This window comes from Lissotriton vulgaris, chromosome 1_1, assembly GCF_964263255.1.
Source record: "Lissotriton vulgaris chromosome 1_1, aLisVul1.2, whole genome shotgun sequence".
In the NCBI taxonomy this organism is placed as follows: Eukaryota; Metazoa; Chordata; class Amphibia; order Caudata; family Salamandridae; genus Lissotriton; species Lissotriton vulgaris.
The window spans coordinates 1,395,397,735-1,395,423,917 of NC_141685.1; the positions used below are offsets into that span (position 1 = coordinate 1,395,397,735).

Sequence of the window (26,183 nt, forward strand, 5' to 3'; positions counted from 1 at the left end):
CACCCCCTTTTTTGAATCGTTATAGGATACAGTGGCACAGGTGCTGCCTCAGTGTCTGGAGGAGGCACCGACAGTGCTCTCCAAAGCTATCACTGAAAGGAAAGATGCGGCAAAGTTCACAATACGATGTGGTCTTGACACAGCCGACTCGCTGGGCAGGGCGATTTCCACAACAGTGGCGCTCCGCTGCCGTGCCTGGCTGAGGACTACTGGCTTCTCGGGGGATTTCCACGACAAACTGATGGGCATGCCCTTTGATGGCATTCGCCTTTTTGGCAACAAGGCAGACAGTGCTTTGGAGCATTTTAAGGACTCACGCGCTACGGCCAAGTCCTTGGGCCTTTCGGCCACTCGCCCACCTCAGCCTTCTGCTTTTCGCTCCTTTCATGGCCATGGAAGAGGCCCCCCAACACGTTTGCTCCAGAGCCACAGTCCGTAGCATCAACCGTCTCAGCGTGGCCGCGGATCTGGAAACTGCAGAGGCAGGTGAGAGGGCCAGCGGGCGGGTCAGTCCACTTCTCTCACCACTGCCTCCAAACCTTCCTAGTTCAGTTTTTCAGGCCCATCAAACGCCAGTAGCCGGCAGGATTTCCCATCACCTCCCTCACTGGTGCACCATCACTACGGACTGGTGGGTTTTACAAATAGTCCGAACGGGCTAATCCCTCCCCTTCAAGACTACCCCTCCAGCCATGCCGCCCCAGGAACACTGCAAGTCGGGGGATCACTTTGCACTTCTTCAACAGAAAGTTGTGGCCCTCTTGGCCATGGTGGCCATTGAGCGTGTTCCTACGCCAGAAGAAGGTTGTGGTTGTAATTCCCACTACTTACTGGTGCCCAAGAAGGACAAGGACCTGCGTCCTATCTTAGACCTCCGGAACGTCAATCGCTTCCTCCGGAATGAAACGTTCAAGATGTTAACTCTGGCTCAGGCCTTATCTGCCCTCGACCCTCGAGACTGGATGGTAGCGTTGGATCTGCAGGACGCATATTTCTATATTCCCGTCCTGCTGGCCCACCGGCGTTACCTGCGATTTACGGTAGGCGACAAGCACTTCCAGTTGACCATGCTCCCCTTTCGCCTTACCAGCGCCCCTGGGGTGTTCACTACAGTGATGGCAGTGGTCGCAGCTCATCTGCGCAGATCTGAAAGAGACACGTTAGTGATAGATTCCTTACCTTAGAATATACCCAGGCGTCAGACTGGATCCGGAAATTTTTGTGTAGCAATACCCCTGCGAGTCGGTAGGCGTCATCTGCGGCTCCGCGTCCGTCGTCGGCGTCGTTAGCGCCGGAATGACGTCGTCGGAGTACTTAGACGCCGCCCATGCGCGCTGACGTCAGTTCTTCTTTTTTCCGCTCCAGCTAGCGCAGATCCGGAGAAGCTCTACCCCTAGTCATTTTTTGACTGAACTTTTTGATCTTTTTGATCATTATCTTTCTTCGAGTCTTCGACTCTATCGGTGCCGGTAGGGATGCCCGGGTTCAAACCCTGCTCGAAGTGCGACCGACTGATGTCGGTTACGGACCCCCCTCACACGATGCGGCCGAAGGCTCGGGCGACACCGCCCACGCGGGTCCGCGGGAGTCGCAAGCGTCACTGCCTGCCCCACACCTTCGGGTCCCTGGGCACGGCGCGACGCCGGAGGAGATCGAGCGGTACCTCATGGCCATGAGGTCCCTGCCTCCTCAGTCGGGTTCCGTGGCTCCTCCGGGCCCAACGGTCCCGACTGGAGGCCCTAGAGGGTCGGGTGCTTCGGCCCAGAAGCCGCCGGCGACTTTGGTCCCGGCGCCGCAGGACCTCACTGGATCCGCTTCCGGATCCGGGTCGTCGCCGGTCGACCTCACCGGTGCCGGCCCCACGGGTGTCGCCCCCGGCGCCCACTGTGGACGCCCTCCCCAATGTTCCCTACGGTCCGACTCTGGTGCCGGAACGGCGCCGCTGGGCGCCGCTTCCGACGGCCTTTGGAGATTTTTATTTCCATGAGGAGGCCCTGTCTACTAATCCTGTTTTACAGGAAAAGGGTGACGAGGAAGATTGGGAGGGGTCTGAGGACCCTCTGGCACTGGAGTGCCAGTCTCAACAGGACTGGGCATATGAGCTTGGGGAGGCCAGTGGTATTGACACTTCGCCAGACACTGGATTTGTCTCCCCTCCGACCGCGGCTTCGGAGGAGGGGTCTACATAAAGTGTAGTGTTGACGAGGGCAGCCAAGGCCTTACACCTTGAGCTCCCTGTCGCGGCCGTGAGGACTAACCTCCTCACTGAGGTCCTCAAACCGCAGTCAAGCTCCAGCGAGCCTCTGCTGCCGTTCCAGGAGGCCTTGTGTGACGTTCTTGTGGGCACTTGGTCCAAGCCCGCCACAGGTCCGCCTGTGGATAGGAACGTGGCCAGACGCTACCGCCCGGCCCCGGGCGACCCATGCTTTTTGTCCACCCATCCCACCCCTGAGAGCCTGGTCATCCAGGCCTCCAATTCCCAGACCGCATTCCCGTCGGCCCACCCGACCGGGAATCCAAGAGATACGAACAGTTCGGGAAGAAGGTGTTCTCGTCTGTAAGCCTAGGGCTCCGGTCTGTCAATACCGCCTGTCTCTTGGGCTGCTACACCCACACTCTGTGGGACGCAGTTGCGGAAGTGCTGCCACAATGTCCGGAGGAGGTCCGGGCTAAACTCGCCCAAACCCTTGCGGAGGGCCGAGATGCAGCGCGATATTCCATCCGGTGTGGGCTGGATACCACGGAGTCACTGGGCAGGGCAATGGCAACGACGGTGGCGGTTCGACGCCACGCCTGGTTGAGGTCCGCCAACTTCTCGGCCGATGTCCAGGCCACACTTCTGGACATGCCGTTCGATGGCCGTCGCCTCTTCGGCGACAAGGCAGACCATGCGCTGGAACGTTTTAAGGACTCCAGGGCTACGGCCAAGTCGTTGGGCCTCTCGGCCCCACGCCAGCAAATGGGTGCCTTTCGCTCCTTTCGTTGCCACGAAAGGGGCACCCCCACACGTGCTGCCAGCTACGTGCCGCAAAATGTTCAACAGCCCGGTGGCGGCCGTGGAAACCGCCGTGGCGGCGGTCGGGGACAACGGCGAGGGCAGTCCACACCTCCCTCCACAGCACCCGCCTCGAAACCTTCCTAGTCCGAGTATTCAGGCCCATGTGTCGATTGTGGGAGGCAGGGTTTGCCATCACCTCTCCCACTGGCGCACTATCACGTCGGACAGGTGGGTGCTGCAGATCGTCCGAAGGGGCTACTCCCTCCCCTTCGAGGCGACCCCTCCATCCATGCCACCGCTTTTCGGGTGGATTACTTGCAACTTCTGCAAGAGGAAGTCACGGCCCTCATGGCCAAAGGGGCCATCGAGCGCGTTCCTGGGCCAGAAGTAGGGTGTGGATGTTACTCCCACTACTTTCTGGCACCCAAGAAGGGCAAAGGGGGCCTACGCCCTATCTTGGACCTACGGAACGTCAACGGCTTCCTCCGGAAGGAGAAGTTCAAGATGCTGACTTTGGCTCAGGTCCTAGCTGCCCTGGACCCAGAAGACTGGCTGGTAGCGTTGGACTTGCATGACGCTTATTTCCACATCCCCGTCCTGCCGGCCCACCGGCGTTACCTGCGGTTCACGGTAGGCCAAGAGCACTTTCAGTTTACTTGTGCTCCCCTACGTCCTTACCAGTGCCCCATGGGTGTACACGAAGGTGATGGCGGTGGTCGCAGCTCATCTGCGCAGGTTAGTGGTGTCAGTCTTCCCCTACCTAGATGACTGGTTGTTGAAGGCGGGCTCGCCCCAGACAGTCGTCTGCCACCTCCAGACTACGGCCGACCTACTGCATTTGCTGGGGTTCTCCATCAATGTGCCGAAGTCGCACCTGTGTCCCTCTCAGAAGCTCCTCTTCATCGGAGCGGTTCTCAACTCTGCCTAGTTTCGGGTTTACTCTCCCGAACAGTGGGTTCGGGATATACAGGCTCTGATTCCCATCTTTCAGCCATTATCCCGAGTCTCGGTCAGGTTGACGCTGCGGCTTCTGGGGCTGATGGCCTCCTGCATCCTTCTGGTGCATCACGCCCGGTGGCGGATGCGGGCTCTGCAGTGGGACCTGAAGTTTCAGTGGGCCCAGCATCAGGGCAACCTGTCCGATCATGTCTTGATCTCGGAGCGCACTGCGAGACAACTGCAGTGGCTGCTCACGGACCGCGACTGGGTCAGTGGCAGATCAATCTCCCTACCCCACCCTGAGCATGTGGTTGTGACGGACGCGTCCCTCCAGGGCTGGGGAGGCCACATGGGAGAGGCGGAGATCAGAGGCCTCTGGTCTCCGGCGGCGTCCCGGCTCCATATCAACCTTTTAGAGCTGCGGGCGATTCGTCTAGCACTGAAGGCATTCCTCCCCTCTGTCCGGGGAAGTGTAGTGCAGGTGTTCACGGACAACACCACCGCCATGTGGTACTGCAACAAACAGGGCGGGGTGGGGTCGTGGACCCTATGCTAGGAGGCTCTGCGCCTCTGGCAGTGGCTGGAACGTCAGGGCGTGACCCTGGTGGTTCATCACCTGGCAGGCTCTCTGAATGCCAGGGCGGACGAACTCAGTCGTCGGTGCATGATGGATCACGAATGGCGTCTGAACTCGGACGTGGCGCAAGGCCTCTTTCAGCAATGGGGAGAGCCTTGGTTAGATCTATTCGCCACAGAAGAGAACGCGCAATGTCATCAGTTCTGCGCGTTAGAATTTCCAAGGCGGCACTCGCTCGGAGACACTTTTCGTCGCGAGTGGAGTTGCGGTCTATTGTACGCCTTTCCACCTAAACCACTTCTGCCCAGAGTGCTGAAGAAGATCAGGCGCGACCGGGCCCAGGTTATCCTTGTGGCTCCGGACTGGGCACGAAGATACTGGTATCCCGAGCTACTCAGCATGTCGGTCGATCCCCCGATTCGTCTGCCTCTTCGGGAGGACCTTCTGTCGCAGCAGCAGGGGATGGTCCTGCACCCGAACCTGTCCAGTCTCCACCTACAAGCTTTGAGATTGAGCGGCGGCAGTTAAGGCCATTTGACTTGCCTCCCGAAGTCTGTGATATCATTCTGGCAGCCAGGCTTCCCTCCACAAAGTCTGTATATGCCTGCAGGTGGAACAGATTTGTGGCCTGGTGCACAGCAAAGGCTGTGGACCCTCTCTCTGCACCCCTTTCTGAAGTTCTACTCTTTCTTCTTTCCCTTGCGCAGCAGGGCTCTGCTCTGGGCACTCTTAAGGGGTACCTTTCTGCTCTTTCCGCCTTCTTACGGCTACCTGATCAGCCTTCCTTGTTCAAGTGTCCCATAGTAAATAGATTTCTGAAGGGCATCACACACATGTTCCCTCCTGTTCCCTTTGTGATGCCCCAGTGGGACTTGAATCTTGTGCTTACTTACCTCATGTGTGCTCCCTTTGAGCCGCTCCATAACTGTCCTCTCTGTCTTCTTACTCTGAAGACTGCTTTCCTGGTTGCCATCACCTCTGCCAGGAGAGTGAGTGAGCTCCAGGCTCTTTCTTCTACACCTCCTTTCCTCTCTGTTCATCCGGACAAGGTTGTGTTGCGAACAAGACCTTCATTCTTGCCCATGGTTGTCACGGCCTTCCACATCGGGCAGTCCATTACTTTGCCCACCTTCTTTCTGCCTCCGCATCCCTCGAAAGAGGAAGAGAGGCTCCACCGTCTGGACCCAAAACGTGCGCTCTCTTATTATCTAGATCGCACACGCCAGTTCCGGGTGGATGACCAACTCTTCGTTGGTTACGTGGGCGCTAAGAAGGTAAAGGCGGTGCACAAGAGGACCATCTCGCGGTGGATCATCTTGTGTATCCAGGCATGTTACTCCATGGCCAAAAAGGAGCCCCCTGCTGGATTGCGGGCTCATTCTACTCGGGCCACGGCGACTACAACTGCTCTGGGCCAAGGAGTGCCCTTGCAGGACATTTGCCAGGCAGCTACGTGGGCCTTGCTGCACACGTTTGCACGACACTACTGCCTGGACAGCCAAGTCCGGAGGGATGGCTTCTTTGGCCGTACCGTCCTCCAGGACTTTCTGGTGTGATTATTGTATTGTATTGTATTGTGGTATACTTATAGAGCGCAGCCTGTCACCACAAAGGGCATCCTGGCGCTTATTGGTTCGCAGACCCACCACCGGGGTTGGTATTGCTGTGGTATCTATTCTAAGGTAAGGAATCTATCACTAACGTTTCTCTTTCAGATGCACAAGTTACTACATGTGTAACGATATATCTGTAAGAGACATTAGTTAGTGATAAATTCCTTACCGACCCACCCATCCTCCCCGTTCTGCGAACCGATATCTAGGGTTAAGGTCATCCCCTTTCAGGGCCCTAGTTTCATGGCACCAGTGTTGTTTCTATCATGGCTCTGCGTATCTGGCGCGGAAAAGCTGTGTATCAGAACTGACGTCAGCGCGCATGGGCGGCGTCTAAGTAATCCGACGACGTCATTCCGGCGCTAACGACGCCGACGACGGACGCGGAGCCGTGTACGACGCCTACCGACGCGCAGGGGTATTGCTACGCAAACATTTCTGGATCCAGTCCGACGCCTGGGGATATTCTAAGGTAAGGAATCTATCACTAACTAATGTCTTTTACAGATATATTGTTACACAAGTAGTAACTTGTGCTTCACATCAGTTATCTTTTGGCGCTGTGGCATCCTTCAAAAAGCACATCACTGAAGGCAATTACCTTGTTCTTTGAATGCACAGTATATTATGCAGATTTACACTTGCCTTTCTCCTCTGCCCTTCCTTGTGTTTAGGTATTGTATTCCTGCACCTCAGTTACATAGGAGGAAATGTAGCTACTAATGTTTGAGGCACCATTGGCCACCTATGTACCAGTGGTGGCATTAGCAAATCAGCAGGATCACCTTGAGCTCTACAGTGGTATACATAGATTGCATCTTTTTCTGGCTTCCTGTAATGACTTCTTGCGTAAAGAATCTGAATATTGCTGTTGTATTGATCAGAAACTCTGTCAGCATAAGTTAAGTGACTCTTTTGAGATGGGGATTTATTGTGAATGACCCAGATTGTGATGTGACCGTAGCTTTTATTTGTCTCCATTATCAGTCGTAAATAGACTTTTGAAGTTCATAAATTACTCTTAACGTTACATTTAAAGCTTGATTTATCATTTATTAAAACATATAGTTTCACAGAATGTTTTGAGGCCTGAAATTAAAATAAGTGTCTATTTGCAGGACAGCTTCAACTTCAGTCGAACAAGTAAGAGAAAGAAGTTATCAAAGAGCTTTGCTTCTCAGTGATTGTAGGAAAGACAAAGACAGTGGTAAGTGCGCATCCATTGCTTTATGAGGGAACTATATTAATCATTTTCCAGAGCAGTTGTTTATTTGTATTTGAATAATTTTTATTACATTTTAATATAATTAGACCAGAAAATCAGCATGTCAGAGACCATATCACTTCGGATACGGAAATATAGTGAGCATTCCAAACAATATTACGCTGCATGGGCGGGACTAGGTCAGAAGTGGATGGTGAGCAGTTATGACTATAAAGCTCATACACAGTACGATATTAATGGATTTATAGATACATTGGGACTGGAATCAAGGGAGTCCCGATAAAGAAGCATTCACTTGAGATTTGGGAGGGGCTTCTTTTTAGATTCTTAAGCAGGATTCTTGGTTGTCAGATTCTTGTTTAAGAAGTCACATAGTGAAGAACTGGTTTGCTGCATGCATGAATGTTTCTGGTAATTTTTAGCAAGTTTGTTTTCAATTCTGTAGGGTCGTCAGAATGCATTCCAAAAATTGCAAAAAAGATGGTGAGTCAGGATTCTTACATTCTCCAGTATTGGGGTATCTTTCATAGATTCACATGCTTGAATCATTCCCAGTCGTCTAAGTGGAAGTCCCACTGTACATAAAAAGCAGTAAGTAAATACTCTTACATTAAAATCTGAAAGAAACACATAGTGATAGATTTCTTACCTTAGAATTACCCCGAGGCGTTAGACTGGATCCGGAAAGTTTTCATCAGCAGTTCCCCTGCACGTCGATAGGCGTTGTCGTGCGGCTCCGCGTGCGTAGTTGGCACCGGGATGATGTCGCTGGAGCTACTTAGACGGGCCCATGCGCGCTGACGTCAGTTCTTTCTTATTCCGCGCCAGCAGGAGCAGATCCGGGAAGAGCTAGTAACCCCAGTCACTTTTTGACTGAGTTTTTCAAAGCCTTTTCGAGTCGATCGACTCCTGGTGTCGTCGCTTCAAGAACTGTGGGGACTGTCACTGAATGATGTCTTTGACGGACCCCCATCATGTGTCTCTACTGCCTGGGGCGTGACCATGACCCCAAGTCGTGCCCCGACTGCCGGGCCATGGCGCCGAACACTTTGCAGGAGTGGTCTCGAAAGTTGCTGGAAGTCCGGCGCCGCTTGAGGCCCCGGTCCCGCCCTCGGGAGGTCGAGGGACCGGTTGCGGAGCGGTCACCATCATTCTTCTGGATCTAAGTCTTTGCACTCTGGGTCAGGTAAGTCGAAGCATTTCAAAAAGAAGTCGAAGAAGCATCCTCGGTCTTCGAATTCCCCTCTCCCGTCGCGGCTGAGGGTAGTGCCACCCCTGCGGCTCTGTCGGAGCCTGTGACGTCGCCGCTGGTCAACCCACCTTTCCCGGGTGCGCCGGCGATGCCTGCTCAGGTGCAAGAGTTTCTTGCTGCCAAGCCCGACTCTTCGGGCCGCCTGGCCCCGCCGGCGCGCCTACGGGCGCCACGGGCCTGACTGGGGGTCCTGCCCTTCCATCACCAGCGGCTCCGGCCCGACGCCACAGTGCCCCTTGAGATCCGGGATCAGACCTCGGTCGATGCCGGTTGACCTAATAACACCTTCACCTGTGCCGTCCTCCCCAGCACCACCGCCGATGTCGCCCGCTCCTCTGGACGATGCCGTCCCCAGTTTCAGTCCTGACCCGGACACGGTGCCTGATTGGCATCGTCCGACGCCGATTCCGACACCAATAGGGCTATTTTTGCTCCTTCTCTTGATTTTCAGCCTGTTGCACAGACTTCGGAGGAAGGGGAGGACTGGCAGGGGTCTGAAGACCCTCTAGCATCCGGACTGGATGGAGGATTTGGGGGAAACCAGTGGTCTTGACATCTCACCTGACCTTGGCATGCTGCCTTCTCCTACCGTGGCTACGTAAGAGGGAGCCAGTTACGCAGTGGTGTTGCATAGGGCAGCCGAGGCCCTCCACCTCGTACTCTACAGTGGCCTTCAGGACTAACATCCTGACAGAAGAGCTCCAACCGGTTGCTACCTCTTCGGAGCCCTTGCTGCCGTTTAATGAAGCGCTGACGGACGTTCTTTTGGGCACCTAGTCCAGGCCCAACAGAGGGGCTCCTGTGGATAGGAACGTGGCCCGACGCCACTGCCCGGCTCCGGGGGACCCCCTCTTCCTCACCCAACATGTCACCCCGAGAGCTTGGTGGTACTAGCCTCAGCTTCCCAAAACGTGTTCCCTTACGCACCTCTGGATAGGGAATCCAAGTACCTGGATCCGTTTGGCAGTTTGTTTTAATCTGCCAGCTTATTGCTGCGGTCGGTGAACACCGCATGCCTCTTGGGCCGTCATACCCACTCTCTCTGTGGGACACGGTTGCGCAGGTGCTGCCCAACTGCGGACCAGGCAGTTCTCTCCCAAGCGATTGCAGCCAGGAGAATGCAGCAAAGTTCAACGTACGTTGTGGGCTGGATACCGCCAATTCACTAGGCACGTCGACGGCGGTGGCGATTCGCTGCCACGCCTGGTTCAGGACAACTGGCTTCTCGGGGAATGTCCAGAACACCTTGATGGACATGCCCTTTGATGGCATCCGCTTTTTTGGCAACATTTTTTTTGAGCGCTTCAAGGACTCCCGGGCTACAGCCAAGTCCTTGGGCCTGTCGGCCGCTCGGCCTCCTCCGCCTCCTGCTTTTCGCTCCTTTTGTGGCCACGGAAGGGGCGCCCCACAGCCTTCGCAGAGCCACAGGCCACAGCAGCAACAACCTCAGCGTGGCCGCGGACGTGGAAACTGCTGCGGCGATTCAGGGGGCCAGCCGGCGTGCCAGTCCACCTCCACCCTCGCAGGATCCACTTCAAAGCCTTCCTAGTCTGACTTTTCAGGCTCATCAGACGCCAGTTGGTGGACGAATATGCCATAATCTCCACCACTGGCGCGACATCACTTCGGACAAGTGGGTGCTGCAAATTGTCCAAAGGGGCTACTCCCTCCGCTTCGAGGCAACTCCTGCAGCCATGCCATCTCAGTACCACCGCATGTAGGGGATCACTTGGCGCTTCTCTAGCAGGAAGTTGCGGCCCTCTTGGCCAAGGGGGCCATTGAGGGCGTTCCGACATCAGAAGTAGGTTGTGGTTGTTATTCCTACTACTTTCTGGTCACAAAGAAGGACAAAGGGGGCCTGCGTCCTATCTTAGACCTTTGGAACATCAATCACTTCCTCAGGAAGGAGAAGTTCAAGATGCTCACGCTGGCTCAGGTCTTTCTGCCCTAGACCCGCAAGACTGGATGGTGGCGTTGGACTTGCAGGACGCCTTTTTCCATGTCCCTGTCCTGCCTTCCCACAGACGCTAACTGCGATTCACCGTAGGCCACCAACATTTTCAGTTCACTGTGCTCCCCTTTGGCCTTACCAGCGCCCCTCGGGTGTTCACGAAAGTGATGGCAGTGGTCGCAGCTCATCTGCGCAGATCAGGGGTTTCAGTCTTCCCCTATCTCGACGACTGGTTGCTGAAGGCAGGCTCGCCCCAGTCAGTTGTCTCCCAACTCCAGACGACAGCCGCCCTCCTGCATTTGCTGGGGTTCTCCATCAACGTGCCGAAGTTGCATCTGATTCCCTCGCAGAAGTTCCTTTTCATGGGAGCGATTCTGGACTCAGCGCGCTTTCGGGTTTATCCTCCCGAACAGCGAGTCCAGGACATTCAGGCTATGATTACGATCTTTCGGCCTCTGTCCCTGGTTTCGGTCCGGATGACCCTTCGGCTGCTGGGCTTGATGGCCTCCTGCATCCTGCTTGTGGATCATGCCAGATGGCAAATGCAGGCTCTGCAGTGGGACCTGAAGTTCCAGTGAGCACAACATCAGGTCAACCTGTCCGATCACGTCCAGATCTTAGTGGGCGCTACACAGCAATTGCAGTGGTGGCTCACGAATCGTGATTGGGTCAATGGTAGCTCCCTCTCCCTTCCTCAAGAGGCGGAGATCAGAGGCCTCTGGTCTCCGGCGGAGTCCCTGCTCCACATCAACCTGTTGGAGCTTTGGGCGATCCGACTGGCACTGAAGGCATTCCTTCCCTCTGTCCGGGGAAATGTAGTGCAGGTGTTCACGGACAACACCACTGCCATGCGGTACTGCAACAAACAGGGCGGGGTGGGGTCATGGACCCTATGCCAAGAGGCTCTGCCTCTCTAGGCTTGGCTGGAACATCAGGGCATGTCCCTGGTGGTTCACCACCTGGCAGGTTCTCTGAACGACAGGGCGGACTAACTCATCCTTCGGTACATTTTGGACCGCGAATGACGTCTGAACTCGGACGTGGCGCAAGGTCTCTTTCAGCAGTGGGGAGAGCCTTGGTTAGGTCTGTTCGCCACCGTAGAGAACAAGCAATGTCATCAGTACTGCGCGTTGGAATTTCCAAGGCAGCACTCGCTCGACGACGCTTTATGTCACAAGTGGAGTTGTGGTCTGTTGTACGCCTTTCTCCCTTTACCACTTCTGCCCAGAGTGCTGAAGAAGATCAGGCGCGACCGGGCCCAAGTCAATCTTGTGGCTCCGGACTGGGCTCGAAGAGTATGGTATCCCGAGCTACTCAGTATGAGCATCGATCCCCCTATCCGTCTGCCTCTTCGGGAGGATCTTCTGTCGCAGCAGCAGGGGACGGTCCTTCACCCGAACCTGTCCAGCCTCCACCTCCATGTGTGGGGATTGAGCGGCGACAGTTGACGGCTTTCGACCTTCCTCCCGAAGTCTGTAATGTCATTCTGGCAGCCAGGCGTCCCTCCAATAAAACGGTATACACCTGCCGATGGAACAAATTTGTGGCATGGTGCACAGCAAAAGCTGTGGATCCCCTTTCTGCGCTTCCTTCTGAGGTTCTTCTATTTCTTCTGTCTTTGGCCCAGTAGGGCTCTGCTCTGGGCACTATCAAAGACTATATTTCTGCCATCTGCGCCTTTCTGAGGCTTCCAGATCAGCCTTCTCTATTTAAGTCCCCGGTCGTTAACCGTTTTGTCAAAGGCAATAAAGGCACACGTTCCCTCCCATGCCTTTCATAATGCCTCAGTGGGACTTAAATCTTGTCTTGACTTACCTGATGTGCGCTCCATTTGAGCCCCTTCATACCTGTCCCTTACGTCTTCCCACCTTAAAGACGGTAGCTATCACCTCTGACAGAAGAGTGAGTGAGCTCCAGGCTCTTTCTTCCAAACCTCCACTCCTTTCAGTTCATCCGGACAAGGTGGTTCTAAGGACTCGTCTTTCTTTCTTGCCAAAGGTTGTCAGGCCCTTCCTCATCGGGCAGACCATCACTTTGGCCACCTTCTTTCCGCCTCCGCATCCTTCCAGGGAAGAGGAGAGTCTCCACCGTATGGACCCAAAACGTGCGCTTACTTTCTATCTGCAGCGTACACAACAGATTCGGGTGGATGACCAGCTCTTTGTTGGCAACGTGGGCGACAAAAAGGTCGGGCGGTGCACAAACGGACCATTTCTCGGTGGGTCGTTCTGTGCATCAAAGCATGTTACTCCTTGGCCAAGAAGAAGCTTCCTGTGGGACTGCGTGCACATTCTACCAGGGCAACGTAAGCCTCTACTACCTTGGGACACGGCATTCCTTGCAGGACATTTGTCAGGCAGCTACGTGTGCCTCGCTGCACACGTTACCTATTTTTATTGCCTTGACAGTCAAGTCCGGAGAGACGGCTTCTTTGGCCGTTCTGTACTCCGTGACTTCCTGGTGTAATTTTGTTCGCAGACCCACCACCGGGGTTGGTATTGCTGGGGTATCTATTCTAAGGTAAGGAATCTATCACTAACGTGTCTCTTTCAGATGCACAAGCTACTACTTGTGGAATAATATATCTGTAAGAGACATTAGTTAGTGATAGATTCCTTACCGCCCCACCCATCCTCCCCGTTCTGCGACCTGATTGCTAGGGTTCAGGTCATCCCTTTTTAGGGCCCTAGTTTTATGCACCAATTGTCAGTATCTTGCATGGCTTTGCTTTCCTGGTGCGGAAAGTCGTGTACAGAACTGACGTCAGCGCGCATGGGTGGTGCCTAAGTAGTCTCCGTGACGTAATCTTGGCGCTTACGACGCCAGCGAGGGGCGCAGAGCCGCAGGACGCCACCTGGTGAATCGCAGGGGTACTGCTAAGCAAAACTTTCCGGATTCAGTCTGACGCTTTGTTATATTCTAAGGTAAGGAATCTATCACTAACTAATGTCTCTTACAGATATATCGTTACACAAGTAGTAACTTGTGTTTCTTGAAAGGCATCACGCGCATATTTCCTCCTGTTCCTTTTGTGATGCCTCAGTGGGACTTGAATATAGTTTTTACAATTCTGATTTGCGCTCCCTTTGAGCCACTTCATAATTGCCCTCTTCGTCTTCTGACTCTAAAGACTGCTTTCCTGGTTGCCATCACCTTTGCCAGAAGACTGAGTGAGCTCCAGGCTCTTTCTTCTGAACTTCCTTTTCTCTCTGTCCATCCGGACAAAGTTGTTCTGAGGACTCGTCCCTCCTTTCTGCCAAAGGTTGTCACCGCCTTTCACATCGGGCAGACCATCCATTAGCCCACCTTCTTTCCGCCTCAGCATCTCTCTAAAGAGGAAGAGAGGCTCCACCGCCTGGACCCAAAACATGTGCTCTCCTTCTATCTGAGTCGCACACAACAGTTCCGGATGGATGACCAGGTCTTTGTTGGCTACATGGGCGCCATGAAGGGTCGGGCTGTGCACAAACGGACCATCTCTCAGTGGGTCGTTCTGTGCATAAAGGTTTGCTACTCCTCGGCTAAAAAGGAGCCTCCGGTGGAGTTGCGCGCCCATTCTACCAGGGCGACGGCGGCTCTACTGCTCTGGAACGTGGCGTTCCCTTGCAGGACATTTGTCAGGCAGCTACATGGGCCTCGCTGCACACCTTTACCAAGCACTACTGCCCGGACAACCAAGTCCGGAGAGATGGCTTCTTTGGCTGTTCTGTTCTCCAGGACTTTCTGGTGTGATCTTGGTTCGCAGGCCCACCACCGTGGTTGGTATTGCTGGGGTATCTATTCTAAGGTAAGGAATCTATCACTACGTGTTTCTTTCAGATGCACAAGTTACTTACCTTCGGTAACGATATATCTGTAAGAAACATTAGTAGTGATAGATTCCATACCGCCCCATCCATCGTCCCCGTTCTGCGAACTGATTTCTAGGGTTAAGGTCATCCCTTTCAGGGCCCTAGTATCATGGCACCAATGGTCAGTATCTTGCATGGCTCTGCGTTCCTGGCGCGGAAAGTCGTGCACAGAACTGAGGTCAGAGCACGTGGGCGCATCTAAGTAGCTCGGACGACGTCATCGCGGCGCCAACGACGCACGTGGAGCCGCACGACGACACCTACGAACGCGCGGGGGTACTGCTGACGAAAAACTTTCCGGATCCAGTCTGACGCCTGGGGGTAATTCTAAGGTAAGGAATCTATCACTACTAATGTTTCTTACAGATATATCGTTTCCAAAGGTAAGTAACTTGTGCGTTGATGCAGATATATATATATATATATATATATATATATATATATATATATATATATATATATATATATATATATATATATATGTATGTATTTTATCTGGAGTTGATTTATGGTTATATATATGTATATGTATATATGTATATATATGTATTTCTTTGATAGTTTCACAAGCATCATTATGGAATTACTGCTCTCTACTCTGATTCAAGCATGTGAATCTATAATAGCTACGCCAATACTGGAGAAGAACAAAAGTTACTTACCTGTAAACTGTGGTTCTCCAGTATTGGTATATTTCATAGATTCACATGCGACCCACCCACCTCCCTTCAGAGGCTCTGCTAGGCTCTTTTACTCTTATATCACACTTGTGCTGGAAAATCTGAGACCCTGAGCCTCTGGGGAGAACATTCTGGAGGGTGCTGTCGCCTGATTGGCTGTATTTTGGACTATATATAATGACTTGGACGAGTCATGAAAGTGGTAGATTTTTTCCTTTTAACTTCTAGCTATTTTACTTCCTGGTTCTAATCTACCTATGATATGGCTATGTTATGCATATTTATTGCGATTTTTATGTACCGTGGGACTCCGACTCCGGCGACGAGGAATGATTCAAGCATGTGAATCTATGAAAGATACCAAAACTGGAGAACCACAGTTTACAGGTAAGTAACTTTTGTTCATAGGGATGTCTTGCAGAGATCTTTGTCTTCATTGCAACTGCAGCACCAGTGGCTCCCCTGAAGACACTGTAGTTTGCAGAGCGGCCAACATATTTTATATAGAAGCTTACCATTCATTTTTCCCAAAACAGGAGTTGTTTTTGAAAGACAAAATACTAATAACTGGTAGGAAACTCACTTTTAATTTTTTTGATTTGGGACTACCGGTCTTTTCTAAACTGTTAATTACCCACTATGTTTTTACTCACCCTTACCTTGCCTCAGCATGCAAGTGAACTGCAGGCTTGATCTATTGGTCCTCCATTCCGGCTGTTTGTTTCCCAGACAAGCTAGTTCTTTCGACCAAGGCTTCTTTTTTACCAAATGTTTTCATCCTGTTGCCCCTGGGGCGGTGCATTTCACCACCGACATTTTTCCAGCCTTCTCATTGTGCAAACAAATTTGAAATTGTATTGCCTATTTCCCCACAGGGCCTTCAGTTTTTATATTGACTGGGCCCACGAGTACCAAATTGATGAACTGCTCTTTCTTGGCTGTGCTGCCTCTAAGAAGGGCAAGGGGCATCTGAAATGTAAGATTGTCTTTAGTTCATTCTGTGCAGCAAGATCTGTTGTGCTCTGCCGTGCAATGGCATCATGTCCTATTCTACCAGGGCAAAGGCTGGTTCTTGAGCATTGTCTATTAATGTCTCTGTTCGGGATGTCTGCTGGGCAGCATCGTGAGTTTTGGTCCATAGTTTCACCAGCCATTAATGCCTTGACCTTAAGATTGCTGAGATGGCCATTTCACCAGATCTGTGTTGCAGGACTTCTCAGTTTGGGTTTCATCTCAACCTGATTTTGCATTTCTCAGTGTTCAATTTGTTGATGTTTAAAGATGCAGTAGTGCTGCATACAGTGGGTATCAATAGACATATTGGCTACTACAGCAACAGGACCAGCACACGGAGGCCAACTTTTCTGCTGTTTGTGACTTTGATGCTTCCTCTGAGAGGGTAAGGCAGTGACAAAAAGCTTGATTGCCCAATGGCTTTGTGACTGTGGCTTCAGCTTTGTCTTCAGAAAATGGACCAACAGTTTCCTAGCAATGTGCCTACCCACCTGAAGAGAGGCATCATAATGTATACCAGGTCCAATACACTGGAGGAATCTTGCAAGGTGTCGACCAAGCATTAATAGTTGGATGCTGATGTAAAACAAAAATCAACAGCATGGGACAAATAGTGCTGTACTTTTTTCCCAGATAAACAATGCTTGCTATTCTATTAAAATAGAACATGAAGTTATAAAAGATACAGTGCTCAGAACAAAATGTTCGAGGCATATGAGCTGCAGATTTTACACTTTGCTTTAGATCGCCACCTGGTTTTCGGCTCGGATGATTGCATGTTGTTGTCGTCTTGGAAGAAGTCTTTGTAGTCACGAGAACGGTGACTCCTCCCTTGGACAATAGTGCGCATGGGCATCGGTTCCATCCATAGATTGTTTTTTTTCCGCCACTGGGTTCGGGTGCAACTGTTCCGCTCCGGTTCGAAAATCTACTTTTCAAAAACAAACTTTAGCATCATAGACTCGACTTCATCACTACGATTCCAGTCGTCGACGCGGGCCGTTGGGCCTACCCACGTGGTGAGGCCTACACCTCACGGAAAGGACACCATTCAAAAAATGCCCGTGTGTGGAGCAAAATTTCCACACAGCGACCATCACGAGGTATGTAACCTGTGTTTATCACCTGAAAACAACGAGTTGCTGGCAATTTTCCTAGCACTAAAGTCCTTTCAAGTGCACATACAGAACAAAGCTGTCTTAATCCGGACGGACAACATGACAGCCATGTACTACATACAAAAACAAGGAGGCACACATTCCCTGCAGCTGTCCCAACTCGCACAAAACATTTGGAGATGGGCCATTCCACAAAATATATATCTGCTTGTAGAACACCTTCCAGGAGTTCACAATCTGATAGCAGATCTGTTAAGTCGACAGACACAACAGATTTACGAATGGGAAATACATCTGCAAGTTCTTCAACCATTATTTCACAAGTGGGGTCAACCAGACATAGACCTGTTTGCCACACACGAAAACGCAAAATGCCCAACCTTCGATGGCAGGTTTCCACACCTGTTGTCCAAGGGCAATGCGATATGGATGAACTGGTCAGGCAAATTTCTGTACGCTATTCCGCCAATCCCACTAATACCACTAGTGGTATGCAAGCTCAGACAACAGTCTCTCAAACTGATCCAGGTAGCTCCCACATAGGCACGTCAACCGTGGTTCACCACACTGCTAGAACTTTCTCTAGTTCCACACCAAAAACTTTCTCTGACACCATCCATGCGAACGCAGAACCATGGAGACATCAGGCATCCAGATCCAAGTCAACTGAATCCGGCGATCTGGCTCCTGAAGTCTTGGTTACCTTAGCCTACCATCAGACTGTATGAATATCATTAAAGAAGCCAGAAGACCTACTACTAGAGCTTGCTATGGTGCTAAATGGAAAAGATTTGCCATTTACTGCACTAATAATCAAATTGATCCTTTGGATGCTTCCATCCAAAATATTATCTGTTACCTTCTCCATTTACAGAGATGTAATCTGGCATATTCATCTATATGATTACATCTTGCAGCCATTGCGGCATACCTACAAAATAGACAACATATGTCGTCATTTAGAGTTCCAGCAATAAAAGCTTTAATAGGATTAAAACGAATCATTCCTCCTAGGTTACCACACTCTCCAGTGTGGAACCTAAACATTGTTCTTACCAGGCTCATGGGACCCCCTTTTGAACCTTTACACAAATGTGAACTGCAATTTCTCACATGGAAAACAGCTTTCCTCATTGCTATTACCTCTCTTAAAAGAGTTAGTGAGATTCAAGCTTTCACTATACTAGAACCATTCTTACAATTACACCGTAACAAAGTGGTTCTAAGGACTAATCCTAAATTCCTTCCTAAAGTCATTTCTCCTTTTCATCTAAACCAATCTGTAGAGTTACCAGTGTTTTTTCAAAACCCAGGCTCTGTAGCAGAGAGAGTTCTACACACACTAGACGTCAAAAGAGCTCTTCTCTATTACATTGATAGGACAAAATCCTTTCGCAAAACAAAACAACTATTTGTAGCTTTCTCTCCACCACATATAGGCAACCCCATTTCTAAATCAGGAATTGCAAGGTGGATTGTAAAATGTATACAAATATGCTATCACAAGGCAAAACGCACCTTAACAGTTCCTGGTAGAGCGCACTCCACACACAAACTAGGAGCCTCCGTGGCTTTCTTAGGGAACATTCCCCTAGAAGACATTTGCAAGGCAGCAACATGGTCTACAACGCACACCTTCACTAAACACTATTGTGTTGATGTGCAAGCCAAGCAGCAAGCTGCAATAGGCCAGGCTGTCCTTAAAACTCTCTTTCAAACTACTGCAACGGATACAGGTCACCACCGCTAGGGGAGACACTGCTGCACACTCGATGCAAAGTGTAGAATCTGCAGCTCATATGCCTCTAACTTAAAATGCTACTTACCAGTATGCATCTGTTCTTGGCAAGTAGATCTGCAGGTTTCTACACGCCCTCCCGCCTCCCCGGGACCTGTTTCTATTCCAGTTTTATCCTAATTAGATATACACGCATGGACATCCTTTCTTTCTACTGACTCCATCATTTCCCATCATGGCGAAAAACAATCTAAGGATGGAGCCGATGCCCTTGTGCACTATCGTCCAAGGGAGGAGTCACCTATCTTGTGACTACAAAGTCTTCTTCCAAGATGACAACAACATGCAATCATCCCAGCCCAACACCAGGTGGCGATCTAATGCAAAGTGTAGAAATCTGCAGCTCTACATGGCAAGAACAGATGCATACTGATAAGTAGCATTTTCCTTTTCATATCTGAGGTCACTGCACTTAAAACCTATAAGTCACCCCTAAGGCAGCCCTTTCAATCCTGAAGGCAGGTGCTTGGTTATGAGTGTGAGGGTGCCCCTGCATGAACAGGACACCCCTACAATGCACGGAGTCCATTCTCCCAGGTTGAAAGTGCATTAGCCATTACGATACATAAAGTGGCCATGCTTCATTACGTGATGGCTATCTAAACTGGCTGTAACGAACCCTGACGGGTTTGGTATCAGACATGTTGGAATCATTCCCCAACACTGTTAACGGTGTTGGGGGTATGATTCCATGCACTATAAAGTTCCTCCAGAAGGCCCTCAGTGCTCCTGGTACCAGTCGTCTAGAGCAGGACAGTAAATTATTGCTGCTTTGACCAGAGACGTGGTTCTGCCCTCCTGCTGCTGAGCCAAACTATGGCAGGGGATGGCAGGACAATTGGTTTCTTGTAACAGGGAGGTGTAACCACCTCCCAGACAGAACTTACTGTATTGGGCCAGGGTGGGGATACTTGCCGAGACTGCTTTGAAGGGCACATTTGGTTCCCTCCTTGCATACTCCAGTTGCAAACAGTTCAGAGAGCTGTGGGCTCCAGCTCTGGTGCACAACTGGACAAAGGACATGGGAGTATCCTCCCCACTGTCCAGCCCCTTCTATGAGAGGATTCCCTGAATTGTCCAGACCCTTCCTTTAGGGTACTTAAGGGCTTACCTCTGGGTGGTTCCTTATATTCCTTGAGACAAGATTCAGACCTGAAACCACTTAATCTTCAACAGTGTGGGCCCTTTGGACTTTGTTGGACACAAGGCTGCATCTGGGAAAACTCCTGCTGCTCCCTGTCTCGTCGTCCTGCCAGTCTTCTATGTCGTCTGTGCCTGTGCTCCATGCAGGATCTTCTACAGGCCTGTGTATATCCAAGACACCCGGAGGAATCTCCCTTGGAGTGAAGGAGTCTCTCCCTTGCATCTGCAAGCACTGCAACGAAGCTGACCGGACTGCTGTTCCTGAGCTTCCACAGACTCCGAAAGGTTGAGCATCACAGGTGGTGATTCTGCAACTCCCTCGAGGCCTGCACTGTCTTCAAGCAACTTCGAAGCCAGTATACCTTGTTGAAACGGCAGGAGCAGTACCCCTGTGCACCGCGTCAACTTGCTGTTGCCAAGACTTGTTGCCTGTCTTCTCCAGAGATCTCTGAGCTCCAAGAAGCTTCAGCCTCAAGCATCTCTTGCTACAAAGATATTCGTTCTCACCGCATCCTCTGCACCATGGGCCTTCATTCTTGGTGAGCTGCTCGAAGTCCTCTTACAACTCCTGCGCCTCAAGCCTATGTGTCCTCTTTAGGATCTTCTTTGACCCCAGTGGACTCCCCTGCTTGCTCTGGCCTGCTCTGACTCACCTGCTCATGGTGAGTCACTTGGACTATGCTGCACCTTTTTCGTCTACTACGTTTGTTGCCATTGCCAAGGCTTGTGGGTGCTCCCGACTGACACTGACCCCCTGATTCTTGAAAGCTGATTTGGGGCAGCTTGTGAATGGCTCCTAGTCTTCCACAGCGTTGTCTGGTCTTCACTGGTCACTCCTGAGTGGCATAGACTCTGTCCCCTCTGCATGCAGGTACCTCTCATCTTGAATCCACCTTTGGGTTCCACTAGAATCTTTCACCTTCTTCGCCAGCTGCATCTTCACTGAAGTCCTCCATTGTGGTCTACGGCAGTTTCTGACGTCACTTCCCACCTATGCTCCCGGCTTCCTTAGTTTAGGTTTCCTGGTTCCTGGGGTATCCACGGGTGGGTGACTCTCCAACCTTCTTCAGGGTCCACTGGGAAGGTCCATCTTCCTAAAAACTGCAACCCGACTTACCCAGTGACTTGTATTGAGCACGCGGTCGCATTCTACTCTGTACAGAGCCTCCGTGGGGTTCTTGGGTATTTACTTTGGATGGTTCCTTGGGTCCCCAGCTCTTTTGCGTCTTCTGGGTCCAGTCTCGACTTAGGTCGTTGCTACACTTACATAAGTGATATTACAGAGGGGGGTAGAACCCATGCGATCGCGGGGACCTGGGCGTTATGTAGTAAATGTACAGAGGGGTCCCCGTGGGGAGGAATTATTTATAAACAACCAATAAAAATTTCAAAGGGACTAAGATAGTATTCAAAAAAGGAAAAATGTTGTCATTTATTCAACAACACATGATAACGATTTTAAAGCATTGTTGCAATCATTGGAAGAGAAACGAGAAATCGGAAAGTGAAATGGCCCCAAGGGGGGGAAGAGGGAGGGGGGTGTGCTCAAAGGCTGTGAGAAGGATTATAAAGATAGTACACAGACTTAAATATAATGTACATACATCCAAGAATCAACAAGGAAATAGGAATTATTCCAAAAAACCAAAACGGCCTACATCAATTAAGGCAAGCATTGGGCAGGTATTTCAAAAGAGGGGCATTCCACGGTCACATGTATAATTCAATCAAATACAGGAATTGTGCCGGATGTCCCAAAGTGAAGAAGTGTCGACGTTTCGACCCCTGTTTGTAGGCTAAATTCAGTCCTTTGCCGGGGTCTTCATCAGGACCGTTGCAGTGGGGGAAGGGACGAAAAGGGGCCGTCCTATCTGAAAAATTAAAAACCCACGTCAGGAAATGGGGTATAGAATTTAAAAACTTAACAGTCTTTGTCCTGTACACCTAAACGGTGGCTTTATTGTAAACAAACTAATGCCATGGAGTCCGGGTCATAGGACCTCTGGACAGAAAGGACCAAAAGCTGAATATGCAATTATCCATAATCATGCTCGGTAGTAAATTAATTAATTCTACATCTGGGAAACATTAGACAAGAATTAACAATGTCCACTCAAAATGGGGGACAAAGTGCAGTTCATATATTGATACGGAACTCGGACTATCTGTAAATCCAATACTGAACTTAATTCAAGAGGTAGGTCTCAATGTGTTACATCAGTATAGGGGCACGGTCGACATGTACAGAGAATTGTAGGTAAATACCTGAAGTGAAGTTAAACACACTCCATAAATTTCACATCAGCAGGATCAATTGGCAGAACTGCCGGTTTGGAAACAATACAGCTGGGCAAGTCTAAATAAAACCGTTTGCTTCAGGTTAATCGGTGTTACAAAGTGTAGCCTCAGCGGGTACTGATATTAAGCTAAGGCAATTCAAAGAGTGGGATTACCTCAGTCTGATTTACCCAACTTCCATACGGAGGAACATCAACAGGAGTTATACTCTGCAGACAGGAATAAGCGCTGTGCTGGTTCAATTAGCTGTAGAGTTAAAGTGTAAACCCACATTTGCATTAAATAAAACTCGAGCGCATCGTGAAAGTCTGACAGGCAAAAACCACATTTGTGTGTGTCCGTACCTTTATGGGGTCCGTGCAATACTTGAAAGCTGAGTGCAAGCGGCGGTCGCCAAGGGGAACCGGTCGACTACGTGCCGTTACAATCAAGTCCTAAAACAATAATGAAAGACCGTGTTAACTCCTCAGAACGCCGTAACTAAACGGGGCCTGAGAGTTCCACACTTACTCGGAATCAAAGACGCGAGGCAGCAGGGCTTCTTGCTGCAGGCGATACTCCAGACACCGTCATCCGCTACGCGAGGCAGCAGAGCTTCTTGCTGCGAGCGATACTACAGACTCCGTCGACCGCTACGCGGAGTTTGGGGGCGGGGCTTACGGCATAGCGTAGTAGGTAAAAATAGAAGAAAAACTCAATGGTATGCTCAATTATAATAGGGAGACGTGATCCCCTCCTCAGTGGCTTATAATTCTAGGCGACTTGGAGCTAAAAATGGCAAGATGTAGCTCAATCCTAAATTACGTTTTAAAGCCAGAAAGCAGCCTTTTCACACAGAATTTAGGGGCGGGGCCTATGTCAATAACTAGCTAAGGGAGGGAGTAGGAATAAAAATAGGCCTCCTCTCATCTTTGCATGTTAGATTACGCATACAATTAAGAAATTGCGCTCGCGCACAACCCATGCAAGGGAGTGAAGGCGAGCGGACATCAGGTTATTAGCCTTTAAAATTTGTCACATCAGTAGGTGTTGCTAGAGAGAAGTTGAAATCACAAATATTAGCACTCAATGTTAACACTCAATATTTATACTCAAAATTCTGCGGCACCCTTGTTGGAAGAACTAATCGTGCACCTGTCTCGCAGGATGGTGTAGACGATTTACCTGGGTGATCCAAAAAGTAAATAAATGGAAATTGTCAGATGGGTGTGTGGAGTTGTCAGTATGGCTTATGTGCAGTGTAAGTAATTCTGTCATCTCAGTGCGGCCAATTGAGCAAAGCTGCCATCCTGTTCGTTAAGGCCATTTTTGATGGAGTCCAGGAGAGACATCCATTTGCATTCTCGTAGGTTAAGCACAGCAGCTAGGTTTCCGCCTCTCCTCCCTAAGGAGACCTTCTCGATTACCAGCCACCTTAGGTCTTGCAGGGTGTGCCCAGCGGTCTGCCAGTGGTCTACCAGGGGGGCGCCCAGAACCTTGCAACGTAGTCTGCTGCTATGTGCAGAAATCCGAGATTTGATTTTTTGCTGGGTTTGCCCTACATATACTTTGCTACATGGGCATGTTATTATGTAAATCACACTGTCGGTGTTACAATTAGTGTGGTGTTTTAATCTGAAAGTCTGTTGTCCATGGGTGAAGGTCTTTGTCTGGATGGTTGTCTCGCAAGCGATGCAGGTCCCGCATCTAAAGTGACCTATCACAGGTGGTAAGTTCCATAGGCTTGTAAGTGTAGGAGAACTCTCAGGTTCCAGATATGAGTGGACCACCATATCTCGAATGTTTCTGGATCTCTTGAAAGAGTGGAGAGGGAGCTGTGGTTGATCAATCTCGTGGGCTATTAGAGGCCAGTTCTTATTGATCACTTGTTTGACCTCATTACTCCTTGTAGTGAAGGTGGTGACACAAATCATCCGGTTCATCTCAGGGTCCATGCGACCTTCAGGATTCAGCAGATTCTCTCTCGGGTTATACCAGGCTCGCTTTCTAGTGCGTCTCACCATGCGTGCTGGATAACCCCGTGAAACGAGGCGGTCCTTGAGGATCTCAGATTCCTTAAGATAGTTAGTCCGAGAGGAACAGTTTCTTCTAATTCTCAGGAACTGTCCTACGGGAAGATTGTCTCTGAGTCCTCTCGGATGGTGGCTTCCATATTGTAATAGAGAGTTCCTCTCTGTCGGTTTTCTATACAGAGTTGTTAGAAGCTGTCCGTTTTCCGCATAAATGGAGATGTCAAGGAAGGGTATGGATTTATTGCTTGACTCAAGCGTGAATTGGATATTGGTATTCCGTTGATTCAACCAGGTGTGGTACTCATTTAGTTGATCACTGTTACCTTGCCAAATACACAAGACATCATCGATGTATCTGACCCATAGGGTCAGCATGGACGAAAAAGGGTTATTCGGTGAGAAAACATGTTCCTGCTCAAAATGATCCATGTAAATAATGGCCAGATTGGGGGCAAATGTTGCGCCCATGGCTACGCCCTTGGATTGTACGTAGAACTTTTCTTGAAAAATGAAGAAATTTTTCTTCATGGCTATGTTCAGTAGATCGATGATAAACTCCGTTGGAACCTGGAAGGGAGCAGGTCTGTGATTCAATGCAGCCTCCATTACGTCTAGGGCCTCTTGTTGAGGGATGCTAGTGTAGAGTGATATAATATCACATGTTACCAATAGCATAGTACTGGGATCAAAGGGTCTTTCATCAATCATTTGGATAACTTGGGTCGTGTCACGTAGGTAGGCTCTGGTGTTCAGGGCAAGTGGCTTCAGAAAAAAGTCTATGTATTTACATAGCGGCTCTAGTATTGAGCCGCACCCAGACACTATAGGTCGCCCGGGAGGACTGTCAAGGTTTTTGTGGACCTTTGGCAAGGTGTAGATGGTTGCCAACCTCGGAGATTTCTGATTCAAGAATTTGAACTCTTGGTCACTCAGAAAACCTGATTCCAGACCTTTTTGTGTAATGGATAGAATCATACGGGCTATCTCTCTTGATGGATCATTAGGTATCTCTTGGTAGCTGACTCCGTCGTATAGTTGTCTATTGATTTCTTCTTTATACTTGGACAGATCCTGGACAACGATTGCCCCGCCTTTGTCGGCGGGTTTGATGATGACTTGTTTGTTGGAGGACAAATCCGTAAGTGCTTGTTTTTCTTTTTGGCTGAGGTTGAATCTAACAAACTTTTTAGTGTTTAATGTCTGTTCAGCTGCTTTCGTAACTATATCCTCAAATGCAAGGATTCTCGGGCTCATGGCATAGGTTGGTGGAAAAAAGGTAGATGGCTCCCTTAAGCCAGTGATGGATCCTTGTTGTCTAGTTGTTTGATTCCGAAAGAAAAACCTTAGGCGAATCTTCCTGAAGAATCTGCAAAGCTCAGTTTTCAGTTGGAATTTGTTGGCTGCAGCTGTGGGCGGTTATGTCAAATTCCTTGATCGATGCGTCTAGATTCTCCAGAGCTTCCTTACTTTTAGTCAGAGTGCTGTCTCCTAGGATCTCAGCTTTGAGATCTGCAATTTCTTTGCTGAGTGATACTACTTGTTCAGCAGCTGTCTCTACTCCCAGCACCATCCAGTGCCGGGAGCAGTTGTTGGCCACGTAACTAAACCCTTCTTTAAATTTAGGGACGTCCACAAAAATTGCAGGCTCGATCTTGATTTGTAAGCCTACTGGTATAATGTTCTCCTGTAGGTACTTAGTAAACAAGTGTCCGTG

General features: G+C 50.2%; 1 protein-coding gene across 7 annotated transcripts in view; it reads left to right on the forward strand.

The window, feature by feature from the left end:
- KMT2E (lysine methyltransferase 2E (inactive)) overlaps nucleotides 1–26,183 on the forward strand; it is a 1,891,352-nt gene that overhangs the window by 1,729,595 nt on the left and 135,574 nt on the right. For all 7 annotated transcript variants that reach the window (XM_086966923.1, XM_086966942.1, XM_086966930.1 and 4 more), the window contains one exon: nucleotides 7,246–7,334. In XM_086966923.1, coding sequence (XP_086823049.1) covers nucleotides 7,246–7,334 — 89 coding nt within the window. The remainder of the gene's footprint in view (nucleotides 1–7,245; nucleotides 7,335–26,183) is intronic.